General features: G+C 39.2%; 2 protein-coding genes and 1 non-coding gene across 5 annotated transcripts in view; 2 read left to right on the forward strand and 1 right to left on the reverse strand.

Moving 5' to 3' along the window:
* Window positions 1-234: 234 nt before the first annotated feature.
* The window catches only part of LOC106659634 (phosphatidylcholine:ceramide cholinephosphotransferase 2-like), a 34,138-nt gene continuing 14,298 nt past the window's right edge, over window positions 235-20,074 (forward strand). Inside the window, exon 1 of one of the 3 annotated variants that reach the window (XM_014382283.2) lies at window positions 235-646. In XM_014382283.2, the coding sequence (XP_014237769.1) occupies window positions 564-646 (83 nt within the window). In that variant the 5' untranslated portion in view covers window positions 235-563. Of the gene's footprint in view, window positions 647-989; window positions 1,187-4,131; window positions 4,581-20,074 lie in introns of those variants that run through there. The other 2 variants (XM_014382285.2, XM_014382287.2) reach the window with 2 other exon arrangements.
* On the forward strand, window positions 3,003-3,075 carry Trnak-uuu. The gene has a single exon. It is a non-coding gene; the product is annotated as a tRNA-Lys (tRNA).
* Window positions 6,279-7,681, reverse strand: LOC106659635 (speckle-type POZ protein-like). The gene has a single exon (XM_014382291.2). The coding sequence runs from the start codon at window positions 7,420-7,422 to the stop codon at window positions 6,403-6,405; it is 1,020 nt and encodes a 339-aa protein (XP_014237777.1). The 5' UTR covers window positions 7,423-7,681; the 3' UTR covers window positions 6,279-6,402.

Genomic DNA, 20,074 nt, shown 5'->3' on the forward strand with positions numbered 1-20,074 from the left:
GACATTTCAAAATAATCACACCCACTGTTGTACACAGCTGGCGAAAGTCGACAGACCCGCTTAACTGGAAGGATCCAGTTTACACAACGTGTGTGTGTGTGTGCTTGCAGCGTCGCGCTTGCGTACACTCGCAGCAGAGCTTTCGTGCTTTATCGCACACACACACACCCCCCAGCTGTTTCACGAGCTCACCTCGTGTTGTGCTTTCTGCGCTCGACTGGAGTCGTGTGCGGGACTGCGACGCGATCGCGCGAGTACACCTGTGTACAACACATTATAGGGTGTGAACGCGGGTCAGCTCGTTGGGACACTTGGGGGAAAAAAGAAAAAAAGCTCGATTCGGCCCCAAGATCAAGATGTAGTGCAGATTTACGTTTTGATAAAGTTCGAGCTTGCAATCAACGAGTCCTGACCCTAACACACCCACGCGTACATACAATATCATCGCACATCATCGCGTCAGATGAGACGATCATCGCGGCCGAGGACTGCTCGGTCGGATCCGGGTCAGCATCGTCAACATCGTCATCGTCGACTCGTCGTACCGCTGACCCAGCTGGTCGATGGAGCCCGCGAGGCAGCTTCAGCAGCTCTTCGTGCTCGAGGTCAGCGACTACGGTAGTAGCTGGAGGCGAGCCTTGCTCAGGTGAGTCGAGTCGCGCTGATTATTTATTATATGTACACGCGCGCCAAAAGCTCGCGCGCAAGCTCGAGTCATCCTGCGCCGCGCGAAAGCTCGAAAAATGCAGCGAAAATAGCTATCGCCTTTATACTCGCATATAATATATCTGGGTATATATATCATTGAGTGACCACGTGTCTCGTGCACGAAGCAGAAGCGGCAGATGGTCATGCGCGCACACGCGGCATAATATACACTTACTTACGCACACAGACACACGAGGCAGCGCTGCTGCAAAAACGCCCGCGCGAGCTTGCGTCGAGTCGTTGTTGTTTTGGGGCGAGCGATAGTTAGTGGTAGTAGTCGATGTCTGGCTACGCGCTCAGCTTCCGATTGCTCGTGCTGTAGGATAATAAAATAAAATAATGTGATTCGATATCGAGCGAGAGAGAAAGAAAGAGACAGATTCGCTTTTTATTTTCTTGTTATCGTTTTTCGGACCGAAAAAATGGACAAGCTTCAACGCAAGCTCCGCCAGAGCCACCCGGAGCACAACTACTCGCTGTACGTAAATATATTTATTACCCTATTATTATATCGTTTGTATGCATAATATATACATAATGCATGCAGTACGCGACGCATTGTCGTATCGCTCGATTCGATCTCGATTGTTCTCGTTCTTTTTTTTTTCTTCATTATCGCGTCCTTGCCTCTTTTTCCACGTACAACATTATTAAAACTCCTTAAACTCGTGCTTTTAGCATCGTTATAACACGGATCGTAAATATCGCGCATAAATACATATCCGTCTCTCTTTTGTGTCGTTTCGCGCGAAGAACAAAGTCTCTCCCGAGGCGTTATAGTCGTAATTTCTCGCATCGATTGCGCGCTAGCAATAATAATAATAATAGTAATAATAACAACGACGAGCGTCGTTAAAAAAACTGCCCGAACGAAATGAAAGAGCTGCAGCCAAGAGACGATACAGCAGTGGTCCGAGCTTGCAACTCACACCTTTAATAGTCGCACGCGCGATAGAAAATATATATATCCGCGAGAGCTAATTATAGGCATCGAGCGCGCAGTTTCGGTGCGTCGGCGGTTTTTCACGCTCGTCTATTTAAATATACTACCGCAAGCGTTGTGTACTATATAAATGCAGTGCGCACCGATAAACTTTTATCGTCGCTTTTAAATTTCGAATATTCGGAGCGCATTCGATGGAAGATTTATGTATTCGCGTAGCAGGCGTTTTTCAATCGGCTGCTACTGCTGCTGCTGCTGTTGTGTCGCTATTTTTGGCGAGATATCTGGTAGTAACTTTTCTTTATCGCTCTCAATTTTTTTTTCTTCTTTTTTCGTCGATAAAATTATTTCTTGCCCATTTCGGCGACCCAAGTCCCATCCGGGGCAATTATGCAATTCTATAGGGGGGAGATTCGAGACGCGACGACGATGCGTCACGAATGTCGAATCGAAATACTCGCGAATTACGATTTTGCGTTTATGCCAATGATATCGCGCGCGTATATATGTAAAATCGTTCAACCGTAAAAACCGGCGGTTTTTCTTCTTTTCGCCGAGGCATTCGAGAGAAAAACAAATCGCGAGTAATCGAGTTATTTTGCGACCGATTATGCGATTGTCGTTATATGACTCGGTGCTAGAAATGAGAAATCATTTGCATCGATATGATCGCTTACAGTCCATTTCCTCACATAACGTAAGGTATTTATAATATAAAAATAACAATGATGTTGGGGACGTTGTGATCAACAATTTTTACGATATACTTATTGCTCGCTTTCATTAATTTGCGAGTGCGATAAAGAAGCTTAAACCTCGATTATGATAGATCGATTTCGTTATCGATGTACGTTTGTTACACTTTTATTTGTGATTAATATCGAATCTTTCTTTTTTCCCCGGCGGGTTGAATTAAATCCGAATTTGCTGGTTTTTTTCTTCTACGCGGACGAGGATTCGATAGCGATAAATTGACGTATTAAAATTCCCCCTTCGCGACGAATGATTCGCAGCAATTGAGTAACTCTTTTCAATGAAAACATGTAATGATCGAAAGCGCAGACTTTTTTCCATTTCTAAATAATCGTGATATAATGGCTCGTATAATATCGTCCACATTTATGATGTTACTACTGCCGTAGACCCCAAAAAATAGAAAAGTCTCAGAGCACGCGTAATTATAGTAATCGATTCTCTTAAAACCCGCTCAGTGGGACTTTCTTTTTGCTGCTCTCTGGGCCTCTATGCTATTTTCCATATCCCGTGACTCGAAAGTAACATTTTCGAGGCCCGGGAAAAGTCTAATTTCTAATTCTAATCTAAATTTGAGCTTTGGGACTCTTCTTTCAAGGCCCGGATAGCTCAGTCGGTAGAGCATCAGACTTTTAATCTGAGGGTCCAGGGTTCAAGTCCCTGTTCGGGCGATTTTTTTTTACTTTTTTTAAGATATCAACTCACGCGTGTATACAGTGTCAGAATTCTTGTTTTGACACTGAACTTTCTGTCGTTAAAAAGATATATAAGCGGTTTCATTTCGCGCGATTCGATGCCGTGAAAAACGAATAAAAATGATGTAGGAGTCCCCCGGCGATAAGTGTGAATTCTCGAGAGTAAACGAAGGCTGCAGCGAGGCAATATAAATCGTTGGATGTCGTTGTCGAACGTATGCACTATATTATTAAGAACGATGATTTCATTACACGTGGTCAAATGGGAATAAAAAGGATTGTCCCTATGTTAAATATAAATAGAGTCAACAAATTTTTCGATATATTATCTAAAATAAAATTATTTTCATTCTTTACATATTTTCAACAACAATCGGCCAAGTTTTTAAAGCATCGTTCAAAGCGGATTCACAAAAGACACGTTGCGCGCACCTATAATAACGATATAACGATCGTTAACGTACATCATAATAGCGATCGAGAACACTACACAATCGTGCCCCACCGGCTCGTTATTAAAAGTTTAAAATATATACGTTGAAAAATGTACATTATTATCGATCTTCTAAGCGCGAGATCCCGGAGGGACCTCGGCGCGCATCACGTAATAATTGTACATGTACGCACACAAGGCCGTCCAGGCGCGATCGGCTCGTTAATATAAAACTCGTGTTATATATATATATATACGTTAATGTGGACACAAGATGCTGCGTTTTGCTGTGTGTGTGTCCAGCTGCCAGCCTCGTAATAATTATTATCATCGTGTGTACACTGTCTTACGTTACACATATACATATTATGCACGGAAAACCGTGGGTCGGAGTACATATTTATACGGAGCTCAACCGATTCTTATTAATATACCTATATACACAAGTATATATGTACTGGAGGCAGTGGCAACTCTATACTAATGTTAATACTCGCTGCTGTGCGCCGCGCCGAGACAACGACGGGCAAACGGCGAGGAGCGAATCGTCAGTCGTTCCTCGACGATCGCCGGCTTCGCGAGGCACACGGCACACGTTGTATACCGCTTAAATTCTCTCGCCGCTGCTGCATGTGTCCCGTTCGATAAGTGCGCCGCTCGCCCGTATATGAGAAGGATGTGATATATAATATGGTCTCTCGCAGTGGTGGTCAGTAGCGGTTGATCCTTTGCGGCCGAAAGAATATTTTTACTCCGAATATCGAGTGCATTTACTCGCGACCGTACATGACATATATAATATAGAGTGCAACTTATTATTTACCGTTATAAAATATATAGACCATCTCGTGCGTGTGCATGTGAGTGTGCGTACTTGTGTGTCGCGTTCAAGCTGTCGCAGAATCTCCATTCAACTACTTACGTAATTATGGTATTTTGCGTTAAAACATCGTAACGCCGCATGATTGTTCCTTTTGCATCCAAGAGCAGCAGCAATATAATCCAATAATTGACGCCTCGAGCTCGAGGCTCGCCGAGCTTCGTTAAGGTGAGTCGGCGTATGTAAAATAGTATATTCGTCACGATTCCGCGCATCGATAACATCGCAATTTCGGTGGCTTAAAATCTCTTATCGCTATATAGAGAGAACAATTGTTCGGTGTGTGATATAATACGTATATTATTACGTGTAGTCACGTTATGTACGCGACACTTGTATATATAGGTGAATACAGTTCGGCACTGATGCTGCTGCTGACCTGATTGTATTCGCTATATTACGATTGACGAGTTTTATCGAACTGGTCGATTTTCAATTTTTTTACTGCGCCGAAAACGGTTATAATGCGCAATTGCGACTTTAAAGCGCGACTGTGTGCTTTGTACTCGTTCTCACACGTTTGTATACAATGCATCTTTTGTCGTACAGTCCGATTTTGAACGAATTATCGATTTTTCTCTTCTTTTTTGACCGTGCGACACGGATATTTACATATGTCGCGCGTGGTTATAAAGAACACGTGTGGGGGTGTGTGTGTGTGGGTCACTGTATCCGCATCTAAACATTTTCAGCCGAGATTCGACTTCAATTTTCTATATCGAGAATAAAAATACTCTCCGACACTTGCCATAGTTCTCAATGGAATTTCAATCGCTCGTTTAATATACACGAGCTATGTGTGTTGTATATGTTGAAAGCCGACATAATGTTATATAAATATACATATTAATGAATCTATTTATAAGCGCAAGCCTTAACTTAGAAAACCATTTTTATTTATTTCCCCGCGTCAAACTACTTTTTAACGCCGCCTTCTTTACTCGTTTCTAATGCGCGTCCGATGATTAATTTTTCGACCTACTACGGAAATTAAATAAACGAGGTATTTTAAACGAAATCGCGCGGCTACATCATCGATCTCGGATAACCATCGTTCGTATATTATTATCTTCCGATCCGCGCCGAAAGCCTCTCTAATCGGCGATAATTAGCCGCACGCGCGATATACATTCGACACTCGAAAAAAATGTCAAAATCGCCGAGCCGCGTCAAAATTTAAAAACCCGCGTATTGGCGCGTGAGTAGGTGTGCATAGTCGGTATACCATTCATACAGCGACTCGACTCTGACACATGCTCGATAATATGCTCCTTATGTCACGTATGTTTTTCACGATAGCTGGAAAAAAACTCGTCTAGCTTATATTGTTATTAGTCATTTTTTTTATTGCTACTTGTAAGGCCGCGGAGATTAAAATTCAATCGCCTCACGCCCTGTATAAACGAATCTCTCAGAATTTCCGCGCGTACTCTCTCTCTCTCTCTCTCCCGTGCACTCAACGAACGTAAAATTCAATTCACCATATGGAAAATCTCCGTCTCGCGGCGAGAAGAGATTGCGCGTTACGGAGAAGGTTCTCTCGGCCGAGAGGCCATTATATGTGTGTGTGTGTGTGTGTGTGTATACTCCGTGCAGTCGCTTTTCCCCGACTCGTCTTGTTTTTCCGTGGCGGCGACCGCATTCCACGAGACTGCACCGTACTTATAATATACACGGCGTACACCATCGAGTGGCCGTCTTTATAATGTATACGCGGCGCAGTAGTTAGTCGCGGTAAATCTCGCATATTACTTATATTTGCAGGCTTCAAGCTCTTGCTCGTTTGTATATGCAGAATCGTCGGGTCAAGCGTTTTGATTTATTATTGTGATGAAATTAAATAATTTGATAGACGCATAAAGGAAATTTCATGATATTGAATTTTTATTTTGATTAGAAATGCAATAGTAACATTACGTTTTCAAGTTAAAGTCATTAACAGAAAAATATCAGTCAAATTAGTACATGAAAAAATATACAACTTTATGAATTATTTCGGCAGAACTTGCGCCATTCCGAGAATTATGCTACTTATATCATCGGAATTCAAAGGTCTGATAATCTGGAATTTTATGAAATCGGCAGCTTTTTTGCGCAAATATTTTGCATTATGCTTATCAGCAACTCTTAGAATGTCTACTGCATTTTCAGTCGATAAATTGGAGCCTATCATTTGTTCGCACTCACTTTTCAATTCTTCAAGTTGATATTTGTCAGCGGCTGCCAAAACATCCATTGCCAAAGATGATTCTTGTTTTTCAACGCTACCAGTGTAGATGTATCGCAGCATCTCAACTGCAGTCTCGTAACTGACATCCGTCATGTCGACCGATTTGCTTTTCTTTTCCAACATGTCGTGGCTGAACATGGCATCGAATACAGGACTGGCAACAGCGAGCACGACTTTATGAGCTGGGATTTCCTTTCCACAGTCGGTTCGCAGCTTCACGTCGCTCAAATCGTCACTGAGAAATAATCGGTCGAATTTCAGTTTGAATACCTCGCAATTAGTTTTGACGGATTCGTAGTTTATTATGTTTTTTAGTGGTCCCACGGAGACTGATAATTCGCAGCGAAAAATTACGGTGCCGGTGGACGAAATGAACTTGTGCATATCGCGATTGGTAATCTCGAAAATGGTCAAATACTCATTCTCGTCTAAAATTTCAGAAGCTACCGAAATATAGGCAGTTATGTCATCCTTAATAATTGACAGCTTCACAGATAAAGGTAAAGATTCCGTGGCCTTTATGCAAGCCAATTCTAACTTTATGCCAACGCTGCCCTCTTCGTTATCAATTTCAACGTCATCAGTTTCAACGTCATCACTTTCAGTTATCATTAAGGCAAACTGTTTTTGATCATCTTGACCGACATTGAATGTAGGCGATATTATTTGTTGATCATTTGCCTCTTGGCAAACCAATGTATAATCATTTATTATCCACGTAAAAACACAATCTTCTTTATCGGCTTGCGTATAGGCCGTGATTTTATTGGCACTTGACATTTTACACTTGAGTCTCGATCTGTTATCACACGCACTGTTCGCTTACAATCGGAGCCACAAAAGAAGAAATTGCAGCAATTATTAGGCAATGTATGATCACTACGACTGTTACATGCGTTCGAAAAATGAAAGGATCGTTTTATTTCTTAAAATCAATTAAATACGAATATTGATATCGAGTGTTTAGGCTACGCAGCACTATTTATCAACGTACACGACGACGGCCAACTGTCGCGAATTTCGCCTCCCGAATTGCCCATTAGAAGAGTCGCTTAGCGGAGAATTCAAAAACTGTCCCATCGATATCCCTACCCCCACAACATATAATCCTTGTGTGTAAACAATGAGAAAGATGTTGATAATTATTCACGTTCTTATAGTTCTCTGTTCGAAAACCCGATTTAAGAGTTTACACTTGCCCCTAACTTCGTCAAGTCAAAGATGGTATACTTATGATTGCATAAAATGAAGTAAAATAATGTCATGAATGGGTAAAAATAACGTGGAAAATGGGTATAAAAAATTTAGATTATGCTGAATTTTTATTTTAATCAGAATTACAATAGTAATATTACTCTTTCAAAATGAATCGTGTCTTACCAAGAATCATATCACTTATCTCATCGTGATCCAATAATTCGTTTACATTACGTTTGATAAAATCGACTGCTTCCTTTTTCAAATGTTTCGCGTTGTACGCATCGGCAATTTGAAGCGCCTCGATAGCATTTTCAGCAGTTAAATTCTCGCACAATACGTTCTCGCATTTATTTCTCAATTCTTCGAGCTGATACTTGTCGGCGGCCGCCAACAGCTCTGCGGTCGCGGTAAATTCTCGAGTCTCGACGCTGCCTCGGTAGATGTAACGCAGCATCTCGACAGCGGCTACGTGACTGACATCCACGACATCGACCGATTGGCATTTGTTTTCCAGTGTATCGCGACGGATGAACATGGCTTTGAATACGGGACTCGCAGCAGCGAGCACGACTTTATGAGCTGGGATTTCCTTTCCCGACGCCGTCAGTAGCTTGACGTCGCTCAAACCTTCGTCGAGAAATATCCAGTCGAAATTAAATTTCGGCCCCAAGCCTTTGTTCGCATCGAGAGACTCGCAGAACTCCGTCGAGTTTTCCGTCTTTTCCGCGTCGAATTTTAATTCGCAACGAGCACTCATACCACCCTTGATTCGAAACCACACATTCATCAGCTTTGAGCACACTTCGAAAGTCTGATTTTCACTGTAGTTCTTAGATACTTTGGTGTAGTTTGCGCAGTATCTGAATGGTAATTTCAGAGTAACGCAGCTACCAATTAAACGCCAAGCTTCTTCGTACTTGAGTGGGTATTTGAAATAATCCAGAACTTTGCATCTGCGGAGTGCCATCATTATTGACATAAAATTTGGACGAATAAATCGTGTTTGCTTCACTTTTCGACGTAGACAAGAATTTTTCTAATATTACTCATATAAAAAGGTTGCCCTTCACACTACATTGCTATATCGTCTATTAAATGGACGAACGACACTTCACATTCCGAGAAAAACTTTGAAAAGATTCATTTATTTCTCGAGTCGTTCAAGATTTTGAGCACGCACGCACAATATTTTGAGCAGTAGATATTATGTGGCCACGACGATCCGCAGACTGACCAACAACAGACTTATTGCCTCTGCACCGATCATTGCAGAAGTCAAGACTCGTAAGTCGCTTCGCATGCGTTCATGATCGAAAGGATTCCTTTGTTCGAATCGAATGTCCGTGTCGGCGGCGACTCGCAAGACTCGAGTTACAAGTTGCGACTGTTACGAGCAGGGCCGCTGGATAATTTGAAAAGTCAGCGCTAAAATCAGACGAGAGACATTTTGATTTCTCGGCCATCGACTCTTTTTACACGCACATTGGTTCATTATCCGCATATTGGCAGCCGCACACGGTTACATACGGAAGAATTTATTTGTTTCGGAGGTGTATATAATTTCGAAATAAGATAAGCCACGCTGCAGTGAGAGAGACAAAGAGAAAAAAGACTTGAACCATGAGTCATGAGTGCGTGACAGTGGAGGGCGATATGCGATAATTTTAATGCTTTAACTATATTGCATTGTTGTTTATTTGGAAGAGTATTCTTATATGCATTATGATTTGTTAAAAATATATGAAAAAATGGTACAAAACTATTTGTCTCATCAGCAGCTTGTTCTCCCTCTCTTTGTTTCTACCGTCCGTCCATCTCTTTTCGTAGAATAGCGTCGTGATGCATATATCGGAATATTACCTCCACGCAAAACATCGATATATCATTGGCTGAATATAGTAAATAATTACACTTGTGACATATCAATGAAATGAATAATAAAATGAATGGTAAAATAAATTACAATATTTTATTTTGATCATAAGAACGATACATCATTTTTTCAAATACAAGAGAGTAAAATATAATCAAATAACGATTAAACCATGAAAATATATAAAAAGCAGTTTTAAGATCATTTAAGAAAAAAATCGTTCCATACTCAGAATCATGTCGCCCACATCGTCGGAGTCCGAAGATCGGTGGATGTGCAGTTTCATAAATTCAATTGCGTTCTCTTTCAATTTTTTCATTCTACATTTATCGGCAGCTTTCAGAATATCTATGGCGTTTTTAGTAGATAATTTGCTGCTCAATATTTCTTCGCACTTTCTTTGCAACCCTTCGAGTTGATATTTGTCAGCGGCCACTAGAAGATCAATAATGAAAGAAACTTCTTCATTTTCGATACTACCAATGTAGATGAATCGCAGCATCTCAACTGCTGTCTCATAACTAATATCAGTCATATTAACCGATTGACTTTTGTTTTCCAACATATCATGGCTGAACATGGCTTTGAACACAGGACTAGCAGCAGCGAGCACGACCCTATGCGCTGGGATATTCTTTCCAGATGCAGTTTGTAACTTTACATCACTCAAACTTTTATCAAGAAATACCCAGTCGAATTCCAGTTTCGGTATCGTTACCTTAGTGTCATTGACTATTGATCTAGAGTCTAGAATCGTTGTTACATTTCCCCTCGATAATTGTAATTCACATCGAATAGTTGCAGTATCCGATCTACTGCAGTAGATAGCCTGATTATCATCACACACCAATGTAGCAGTAGATTCTTTATTTGCTTTAAAAATTACAAGACCACCTATAGGAAAGATCTCTCCAGTTATTCCAGTAACTGATGTCCTATAGTCACATTTTAATTGATTCACTGGGTTTTTGCAGTGTAAATATATATTTCTTACCAACAAAGTAACACTACGTTTATGAACTTCATTTACCAATCTGAAATAAAATTTTACACCACTTTTGGTATTAAATATCGGTGATGTTAGATCTGCACCTAGTTCCCGTGGGAAATATCGTAAACTTCCTACTTTCCAAGTGAATTCGTATTTTTCTTCATCAAATAGCGTATACCCAGTAACTTTATTTACGCTCGACATTTTATACTTTTGTAAAATCTCAGAAAGATTTATTCTCGTGGTTTCTAAAGTCGCTTCGCACTTTTGTCACACGCACTGACTTTTGAACGATCCGGACACAACACTCTACGAACAACGACTGTAATGTTGTATCGAACGTTGCTTGCACAAGTTAAAGGTATCGCCATAAATGCGTTCTAAAAGTGAGGCCAAAAAGATTCTTCGTTCCAATTGTCGGCGCAGCGACTCACGAGACCCTAGTGGCGCTGTGAGCGTCGCTGAACGAAAACTTATAGTTACACGATCGATTCAAATATTAGTTTCTTCAGATTTATTTGGAAGAAGGCATTATTGATAGTACATTATAACACAAAAGCATGAAATATTATCAACATCGAGTTTTATTCTAAAAAGTAAAAAATAAATTCAATGTGAAAGCACCGACAGTCGCACGAGACACAAGTTTCAAGTCGCGACACTATGGATTCCCATTTACCTACATAAAGTTTTTGTTTTTGAAGAAGAATGTTTATAATATAATATTATATATCGTACGAAATATATAGGAAAATGGCGCAGAACTATGGAAACCCGGCTTCGTTTGCATTATCTATAATATTGTAAAGACAGTTCCCTAATGTAGGAGCGATTCATTGGACGAGATCTGTAGTTTTGAAAAAAAGATCCGATGCGCCCAATCCCAAATGCATAGATCGGAATACATAACGTACATATCTAGGGATATATAGTAATTACACTAACTTGTGGCGTATCGTTAGATAATAAAATGAATATTGAAGTGAACGGGTAAAATGAATTACAATCATACTTTATTTTAATGATAAGTATTATAACATCGTTTATTCAAATGCAAGAAAATATAACAAATAATTAAGGAACGATTAATACATGAAAATGTATACAAAGCGGTTTTAAAATCATTTTGAAAAGAATTTTTCCATACCAAGAATGATATTTTTCATATCATCAGAGTCTGAAGATTCGCTACTATGGCATTTCACAAAATTGACTATTTTTTTTTCCAGGAATTTAGCGTTGTACTTATCGGCAACTTTTAAAATATCTATTGCATTCTCAGTAGATAAATTGCTGTTCAATATTTCTTCGCACACGTTTTTCAAATTTTCGAGTTCATACTTGTCGGCGGCCGCCAAAAGTTCAATAATCAAGGGAATTTCGTCATTTTCGACACTGCCCGTGTAGATGTATCTCACCATTTCAACCGCAACTTCATAACTAATATCTGTCATACTTACCATTTGGCTTTTCTTTTCCAACATATTATGGCTGAACATGGCTTTGAATACGGGACTTGCAACAGCGAGTATGACTTTATGCGCTGGGATTTCCTTTCCACACGCACTTTGTAGTTTAAGATCGCTTAAATTTTCATTGAGAAACAGCCAGTCGAATTGTGAATTTTGTACTGCTTCTTTCATTCCACTGGATATTAATTTGGGGTCTAAAAATGATGTTACATTTCCCCTCGACAATTGTAGGTGGCATACAATTGTAACGTTCGGAGAGGAACCAATTCCCTCGGGCAATCCATTATTTAGTATTTCAATGGTCCGATTTGTACTTGGTTCAAGAACAGTCCGTATAGGGAAATGCACTAAATCATGTGGTTTTTCATTAATGATAACTGATATCTTGCAGTAAGATATAACCTGCTTTCTTATGTTTTCGCAAAATAGTAGTAATTTTTCATAATTGTAAGTACCAGACCTTCCAGAAAACGATGAATCGGCCAATTGTAGATAAAATTGTTCACCATATTTGGCACTGAATTTAGGTGATTCCAAAGGGTCCCTTTTATCTTCTCGTGTGAAATCGAAATTTTTAATTGTCCACGTGAATTCATAACTCTCTCCATCAATCACTGTGTAGCCTGAAGCTTTAATGACGTTTGACATTTTATACTTTTGGAAAATCTCGGAAAGGTTAACTTTGGTGGTTTCTAAAGTCGCTTGGAAGTAATCGTCACGAGCACAGACCGTTGAACGATGTGGCCACAACACTCTACAAACAACGACTGATAAGTGATCGTTGCACAAGTTATAGGTATTGCCAAAAATGCGTTCTAAAACTAAGATCAAAAAGATCCTTCGGTCCTTCGTTAATCGTTACAAACAATCGTCTGCGTAGCGAGTGCGATCCTCCCGAGACCTCGTGGCGCTGTGAGCGTCGTTTAGCGAATAATATACATCATCCATTTAAATATTCGTTTCGTTGAGAATTTATAATATTAATGTGTTTGTGAAATGTGATTATAAATTCTTCCAGATCAGATATTAAAATCAAAGTATAAATAAAAACGTTTAAACTCATTTTCCGAGATTTACGTAGAATTTTTTTTTCGAAAAAGCAGAAAAAGATCACGTCGTAAAGTGACAGTTGCACGAGTATCATATCGCTGCGTATGCATTCTAATTCACCTTTACTGCGTTGTTACTTTTGGAAGAGTGTTCATAACAAAATATTATAAATCGTACTAAATAAATGGAAAAATGGCGCTGAACTATCGAAAACGCGTTCATTTTGTAAAGACCATTCCGTAATGTAGGAGCCGATCACAGAACGAGATCGAGTTTCGAGAATGAGTTCCGAATTTTAAAAGGAAATAGCCACGAATACACGTGTATTATAAGCGTGAGATAAAACACTGTATCCCCTGGCAGGTCATGGCATGGAAATTGTGCGAGGGGTAGCTCAAGATCTCTTTTTTATTGGTGCCTCGAGATAACATATTGAATTCGCACGAGGGTTTACCAATGTGTGTCTTATGTATCCGTGCATCTTGTCAAGTATATCTAGCCATACGATAACAAAAATAATCCATCTTTGAGGTACACAGCCAGGTACGCCCATATATGCTGCATACATGTCGCAAGACCCGATTGAAGGTTCTCTCGGCCGAGAGGCCATTATATGTGTGTGTGTGTGTGTGTGTGTGTGTGTGTGTGTGTGTACTCCATGCAGTCGCTTTTCCCCGACTCGTCTTGTTTTTCCGTGGCGGCGGCGACCGCATTCCACAAGACTGCACCGTACTTATAATATACACGGCGTACCTACACCATCGAGTGGCGCACCGCTGGCCGTCTTTATAATGTATACGCGGCGCAGTAGTTAGTCGCGGTAAATCTCGTATATTATATTTGCAGGCTTTAAGCTTTTGCTCGTTTGTATATATGAGCGTGTGCGTCTGTTGCAGATTTGTCGAGTCAAACGTTTTGATTTGTTGTTGTGATGAAACTAAATAATTTGATAGACGCATAAAATAAAATTTCATGATATTGAATTTTTATTTTGATTAGAATTGCAATAGTAACATTACGTTTTCAAGTTAGTCATTGACAGGAAAATATAAGCAATATAAATAAATACATGAAAAAGAAATATGTTTTCAAGTTAAAGTCATTGACAGGAAAATGTAAGTAAAATAAATGAATACATGAAAAAGAAATGACTTTAAATCATTTTGAAAAAAATTTTTCCATGCCCAAAATGATATTTTTCATATCATCAGAATCTGAAGGTGCGCTGATATTCCATTTAATAAAACTCACTGCTTTTTTCTCCAGCCATTTAACGTTGTACTTGTCAGCAACTCTTAGAATGTCAACTGCATTTTCAGTCGATAATTTGGAGCCTATTATTTGTCCACACTGATTTTTCAATTCTTCAAGCTGATACTTGTCAGCGGCTGCTAAAAGATCAATTGCTAAAGTAAATTCTTGTTTTCCAACGCTACCCGTGTAGATGTAACGCAGTACCTCAACTGCAGTCTCATAACTAATATCCGTCATGTTAACTGATTGACTTTTCTTTTCCAACATATCATGTCTGAACATGGCATCAAATACTGGACTGGCAGCAGCGAGCACTACTTTATGTGCTGGGATTTCTTTTCCACAAGTGGTTCGCAGCTTCACATCACTCATATCTTCACTAAGAAACATTGGATCGAATTTTAGTTTTGGAACCTCATTTATTTTGGCAGATTCATGATTCAGTAAATGGTTAGGTGATTCTTCGGGGACTGATAATTCGCAGCGAAAAATGATAGTATCTGTGGATGAAATGAACTTTTCCAAAACTTTCGAGGAAATATCTAAAATGGGCAATACACCGTTCTCACTTATCATATTTAAATCTTCCATGCTGTGAACAATTATGTCATCCTTAATAACCGATAGCTTGTATTTTAACAAGATAGTATTACTGGCCTTTGCGCAAAGTATTCGTAGCCTTGTACCATCACAAGGAACACCATATGCAGGGTACGTAAATTTCTCTAATTCTAATGCAAACTGTTCTTTATCATCTTTACCGGCATTGAATACAGGCGATATTAATTTGTTTGTCCTCTTAAAAACCAATGTATAATCACTTATAACCCACGTCAACTCGTAATTTTGCTTATCGATTTGTGTGTAGCACGTGACTTTCCTGGCACTTGACATTTTACACTGTAAGAAGATTTCGAAAAGGTGGAACTATTTTTTATGTTGTTGGGACCTTTTGTCACGCACTAATTGTTATAGACAATGTGTAGTCACGTGGATCTGCTCACTGCGACTGCTATATAGCTGAACAAGTCGAGACTCGTACTACGAATGCGTTCTAAAAATGATGAAAAGAATCTTTTTTGTTTCGAAGAATCGACTGAGAAGGTATCGAGTGTTTGTGGCATGTGTGTGTAGTGCTATGTGCAGTACGCAGCGTTGCTGGCAGTCCTTTACGTCACTCAGCGGAACAGTCGGAAAGTACCCCGTCGATTCAAAAAAATCAGTCTCGACGCATGGCGCCCCCCTCCAACATGTTGTCCTCGCGACGAAAATCACGTACAAATTAAGAACTGTGTGAACATGGTTCATGAGTTTGTATGCTTACCCATATCTTTATCAAGACGAAAATAATATACTTATGATTGGATAATGAAGTAAAATAATGTGGAAAATGGGTCAAGAAAATTTAGATCATACTGAATTTTTATTTTAATCAGAACCACATTGATAATATTATGCTTTCAAGTTGAATCGTCCCTTACCAAGAATCACATCACTTATTTCATCATCATTCCCGACGCCGTCAGTAGCTTGACGTCGCTCAAACCTTCGTCGAGAAATATCCAGTCGAAATTAAATTTCGGCCCCAAGCCTTTGTTCGCATCGAGAGACTCGCAGAACTCCGTCGAGTTTTCCGTCTTTTCCGTGTCGAATTTTAATTCGCAACGAGCACTCATACCACCGTTGATTCGAAACCACACATTCATCAGCTTTGAGCACACTTCGAAAGTTTGATTTTCACTGTAGTTCTTAGATACTTTGGTGTAGTTTGCGCAGTATCTGAATGGTAATTTCAGAGAAACGCAGCTTCCAATTAAACGCCAAGCTTCTTCGTACTTGAGTGGGTATTTAAAATAATCCAGAAATTTGCCTCTGCGGAGTGCCATCATTATTGACATAAAATTTGGACGAATAAATCGTTTACTCATATAAAAAGGTCCATTAAATAGACGACCGACAGTTCACATTCCGAGAAAAACTTTGAAAAGATTCATTTATTTCTCGAGTCGTTCAAGATTTTGAGCACACACGCACAATATTTTGAGCAGTAGATATTATGTGGCCACGACGATCCGCAGACTGACCAACAACAGAGTTATTGCCTCTGCACCGATCGTTGCAGAAGTCAAGACTCGTAAGTCGCTTCGCATGCGTTCATGATCGAAAGGATTCCTTTGTTCGAATCGAATGTCCGCGCCGGCGGCGACTCGCAAGACTCGAGTTACGACTTTACCAGCTATATTATGACGGTTACGAGTAGGGACAGACGAGAGACATTTTGATTTCTCGGCCATCGACTCTTTTTACACGCGTATTAGTTCATGATCCGTATATTGTCAGTCGCGCCGGGTTACATACGGAAGAATTTATTTTTTTTCGGAGGCGTTTAGTTTCGAAGTAAGATAGGGCACGTTGTGGTGAGAGAGACAAAGAGAAAAAAGGACTTGAACCATGAGTCATGAGTGCGTAACAGTAGAGGGCGACATGCGATAATTTTAATGCCTTAACTATATTGCATTGTTGTTTTTTTGGAAGAGTATTCTTATCATATGCATTGAGATTCGTGAAAAATATATGAGTAAATGGTGCAAAACTGTTCGTCTCATCCTCAGCTTATTCTCCCTCTCTTTGTTTCTACCGACCGTACATCTCTTTCCGCCGAGTAACGACCGGATGCATATATCGGACAAGTGTATTCACGTATAACATCGATATAGAGTCGACTGTATTATGTAATAAATATAATAACTTGTGATACACTATTGAATATTGAAATGAATAAAATAAATGGTAAAGTAAATATTTTATTTTTGAACATAAAAACGATACATCATTTTTTCAAATACATGAGTATGAAAAATAATTAGAGAACGATTGAACCATGAAAATTTATACCAAGCGGTTTTAAAATTATTTCGAAAAAAATTGTTCCATACTGAGAAGCATGTCGCCCACATCGTCGGAGTCCGGAGATCGGTGGATGTGCAGTTTCATAAAATCAATCGCATTTTTTTTCAAATGTTTCATGCTACATTTATCGGCAGCTTTCAGAATATCTATGACGTTTTTGGTAGACAAATTGCTGCTCAATATTTCTTCGCACTTTCTTTGCAACTCTTCGAGTTGATACTTGTCAGCGGCCGCCAGAAGATCAATAATGAAAGAAACTTCTTCTTTTTCGACACTACCCGTGTAGATGAATCGTAGCATCTCAACTGCTGTCTCATAACCAATATCTGTCATATTTACCGATTGATTTTTGTTTTCCAACATATCGTGGCTAAACATGGCTTTGAATACAGGACTGGCAGCAGCTAGCATAAGTCTATGCGCAGGGATTTCCTTTCCACATGTAGTTTGTAACTTTACATCACTCAAACTTTTATCAAGAAATACCCAATCGAATTTCAGTTTCGGTATCGTTGCCTTAGTGTCATTGACTATTGATCTAGAGTCTAGAATCGTTGTTACATTTCCCCTCGATAATTGTAATTCACATCGAACAGTTACAGTCTCCGAATTACTGTAGAAGAGAGATTGATTAGAATCCCTCAATACAATGGCGGTATTTTTATTTGCTTCGATAATTATAAGACCACTTGTAGAAGAGATTGGTTTAGTTGTCCCAGTAACTGATATCTTATAGTTACACTTCAATTCATTCACTGAGTTTATGCAGTGTAAATATATATTTCTTAACAAAACACCTGATAGAAGTTCACTTACCAAACGAAAGTAAAATTTTATATCACGATTGGTACTAAATATCGGTGATTCTAAAAATTCATCTGGGTGACGTCGTAAAAATTGTAAATTTTCAATATTCCACGTAAATTCGTAGTTTTCTCGATCTAATAGCGTATAGCCTGTAGCTTTATTGACGTTTGACATTTTATACTTTTCAAAAATCTCAAAAATGTTTATTTTAGATGTTTCTCAAGTCGCTTAGGACTTTTGTCACGCTCACTGACTTTTGAACGATGTGTCCGCAACGATCTTAAAACTGCGACTGACCAGGGAGCAGTGCGATGCCCAAAAGTGCGTTCCAAAACTAAGATCAAAAAAAGATCCTTCGTTTCAATTGTCAACGCAGCGACTCACGAGACCCAGATGGCACCACTAGCGTCGCTTAGGAGACCTTCATGGTCGATTCAAAAAGTCGTTTCTTCAAAAATTGATAATATTAACGTGTTTGTGATAATAAATAATGCCAAGGAGACATCCGAAATAAAACTTTTGAAACTCATTTAAAATTACGTCACCTACGTATCTTTTAGATATTAGTGTTAAAATGTGTTGAGTTTAATAATAAAGTATATCGCCGTCAGTACACACGCTTAACCCATTAAGTCCCAAGAGGACGTTTTTTCAATACTTCATTCGGCCACTGTATTTTTGGTGTAAATGGGGTCAAAAAAATATGCGAGTAACTAGTTCTAATGTAAAATTTGATGCCCTTTCAGAATCTGATCTCAGATTTTTGAAAAAATGATCAGTTCAAAAGTTACACTTGATTTTACCCAAAAAAACATGATTTTTAAAAAAAAATTTTTTTTATTTTTCGAATTTCCAAATGAAAACCATTAGAAATCTTAGGGGTATCGTGCAAATATCGCGTCCTCGATACCTAAACTAAAAGTTAGTGGGGTTTAAATTGAAGAAAATAAAGTTAAAAAATACACTTTTTTCTCAAGTCCTTCGTTTTTGAGTAAAACTTCTATAAGTTTTCATTTAATTTTGCTAGTTTCGACCGACATTTTTTGTGTTTAAACATTAATTTTTTCAATCGGTACCCCGCTAACTTTCAGTTTAGATATCGAGGACGCGATATTTGCACGAAACTCTTGAGATTTCAAATGGTTTTCATTTGGAAATTCGAAAAATAAAAAAAATTTTTTTTTAAAAATCATGTTTTTTTGGGTAAAATCAAGTGTAACTTTTGAACTGATCATTTTTTCAAAAATCTGAGATCAGATTCTGAAAGGGCACTAAATTTTACATTAGAATTAGTTACTCGCATATTTTTTTGACCTCATTTACACCAAAAATCCAGTGGCCGAATGAAGTGTTGAAAAAACGTCCTCTTGGGACTTAATGGGTTAATATAAGCGCGAGGTTGAACGCCAAAGTCACGACGTGGAAATTCCGTCTTATTCACAGTTTGACTGACCATCCGTCCATCTCTATAAGTTTTATAAGTTTTTATCCGAGATATTGTGCGAGGGATAGCTCAAGCTCTCTTTTCTCATTGGTGCCTCGAGAGCACCGGATAACAAATTGAATTCTCACGTGGGTTTACCTATGTGTGCTTTATGTATCCGTGCAGCTTGTCAGGTATATCTAGCCTTATGATAACAACAATAATCCATCTCGGAGGTACCCAGCCACGTACACCCATATATGTTGTATATATATGTCGCAAGACCCGAGGTATAATACGTCAAAGCCAAGAAATCCGATGCATCTAATGCCACTCTCGTGTACATAGAGCTCGGTCGAAGCCACAGTATGCGTATAAGTATGGACACGAGGCACACGCGTATAAGGCGCGTCTACGGTCGTCTACATGCGTACGTATATACGTTCAGACCG

This window comes from Trichogramma pretiosum, unplaced genomic scaffold, assembly GCF_000599845.2.
Source record: "Trichogramma pretiosum strain Unisexual culture from Peru unplaced genomic scaffold, Tpre_2.0 scaffold74, whole genome shotgun sequence".
In the NCBI taxonomy this organism is placed as follows: domain Eukaryota; kingdom Metazoa; phylum Arthropoda; class Insecta; order Hymenoptera; family Trichogrammatidae; genus Trichogramma; species Trichogramma pretiosum.

Excerpts from the sequence above, each read along its gene's own strand:
- LOC106659635 (XM_014382291.2), bottom strand. The coding sequence starts at position 7,422 with ATGTCAAGTGCCAATAAAATCACGGCCTATACGCAAGCCGATAAAGAA.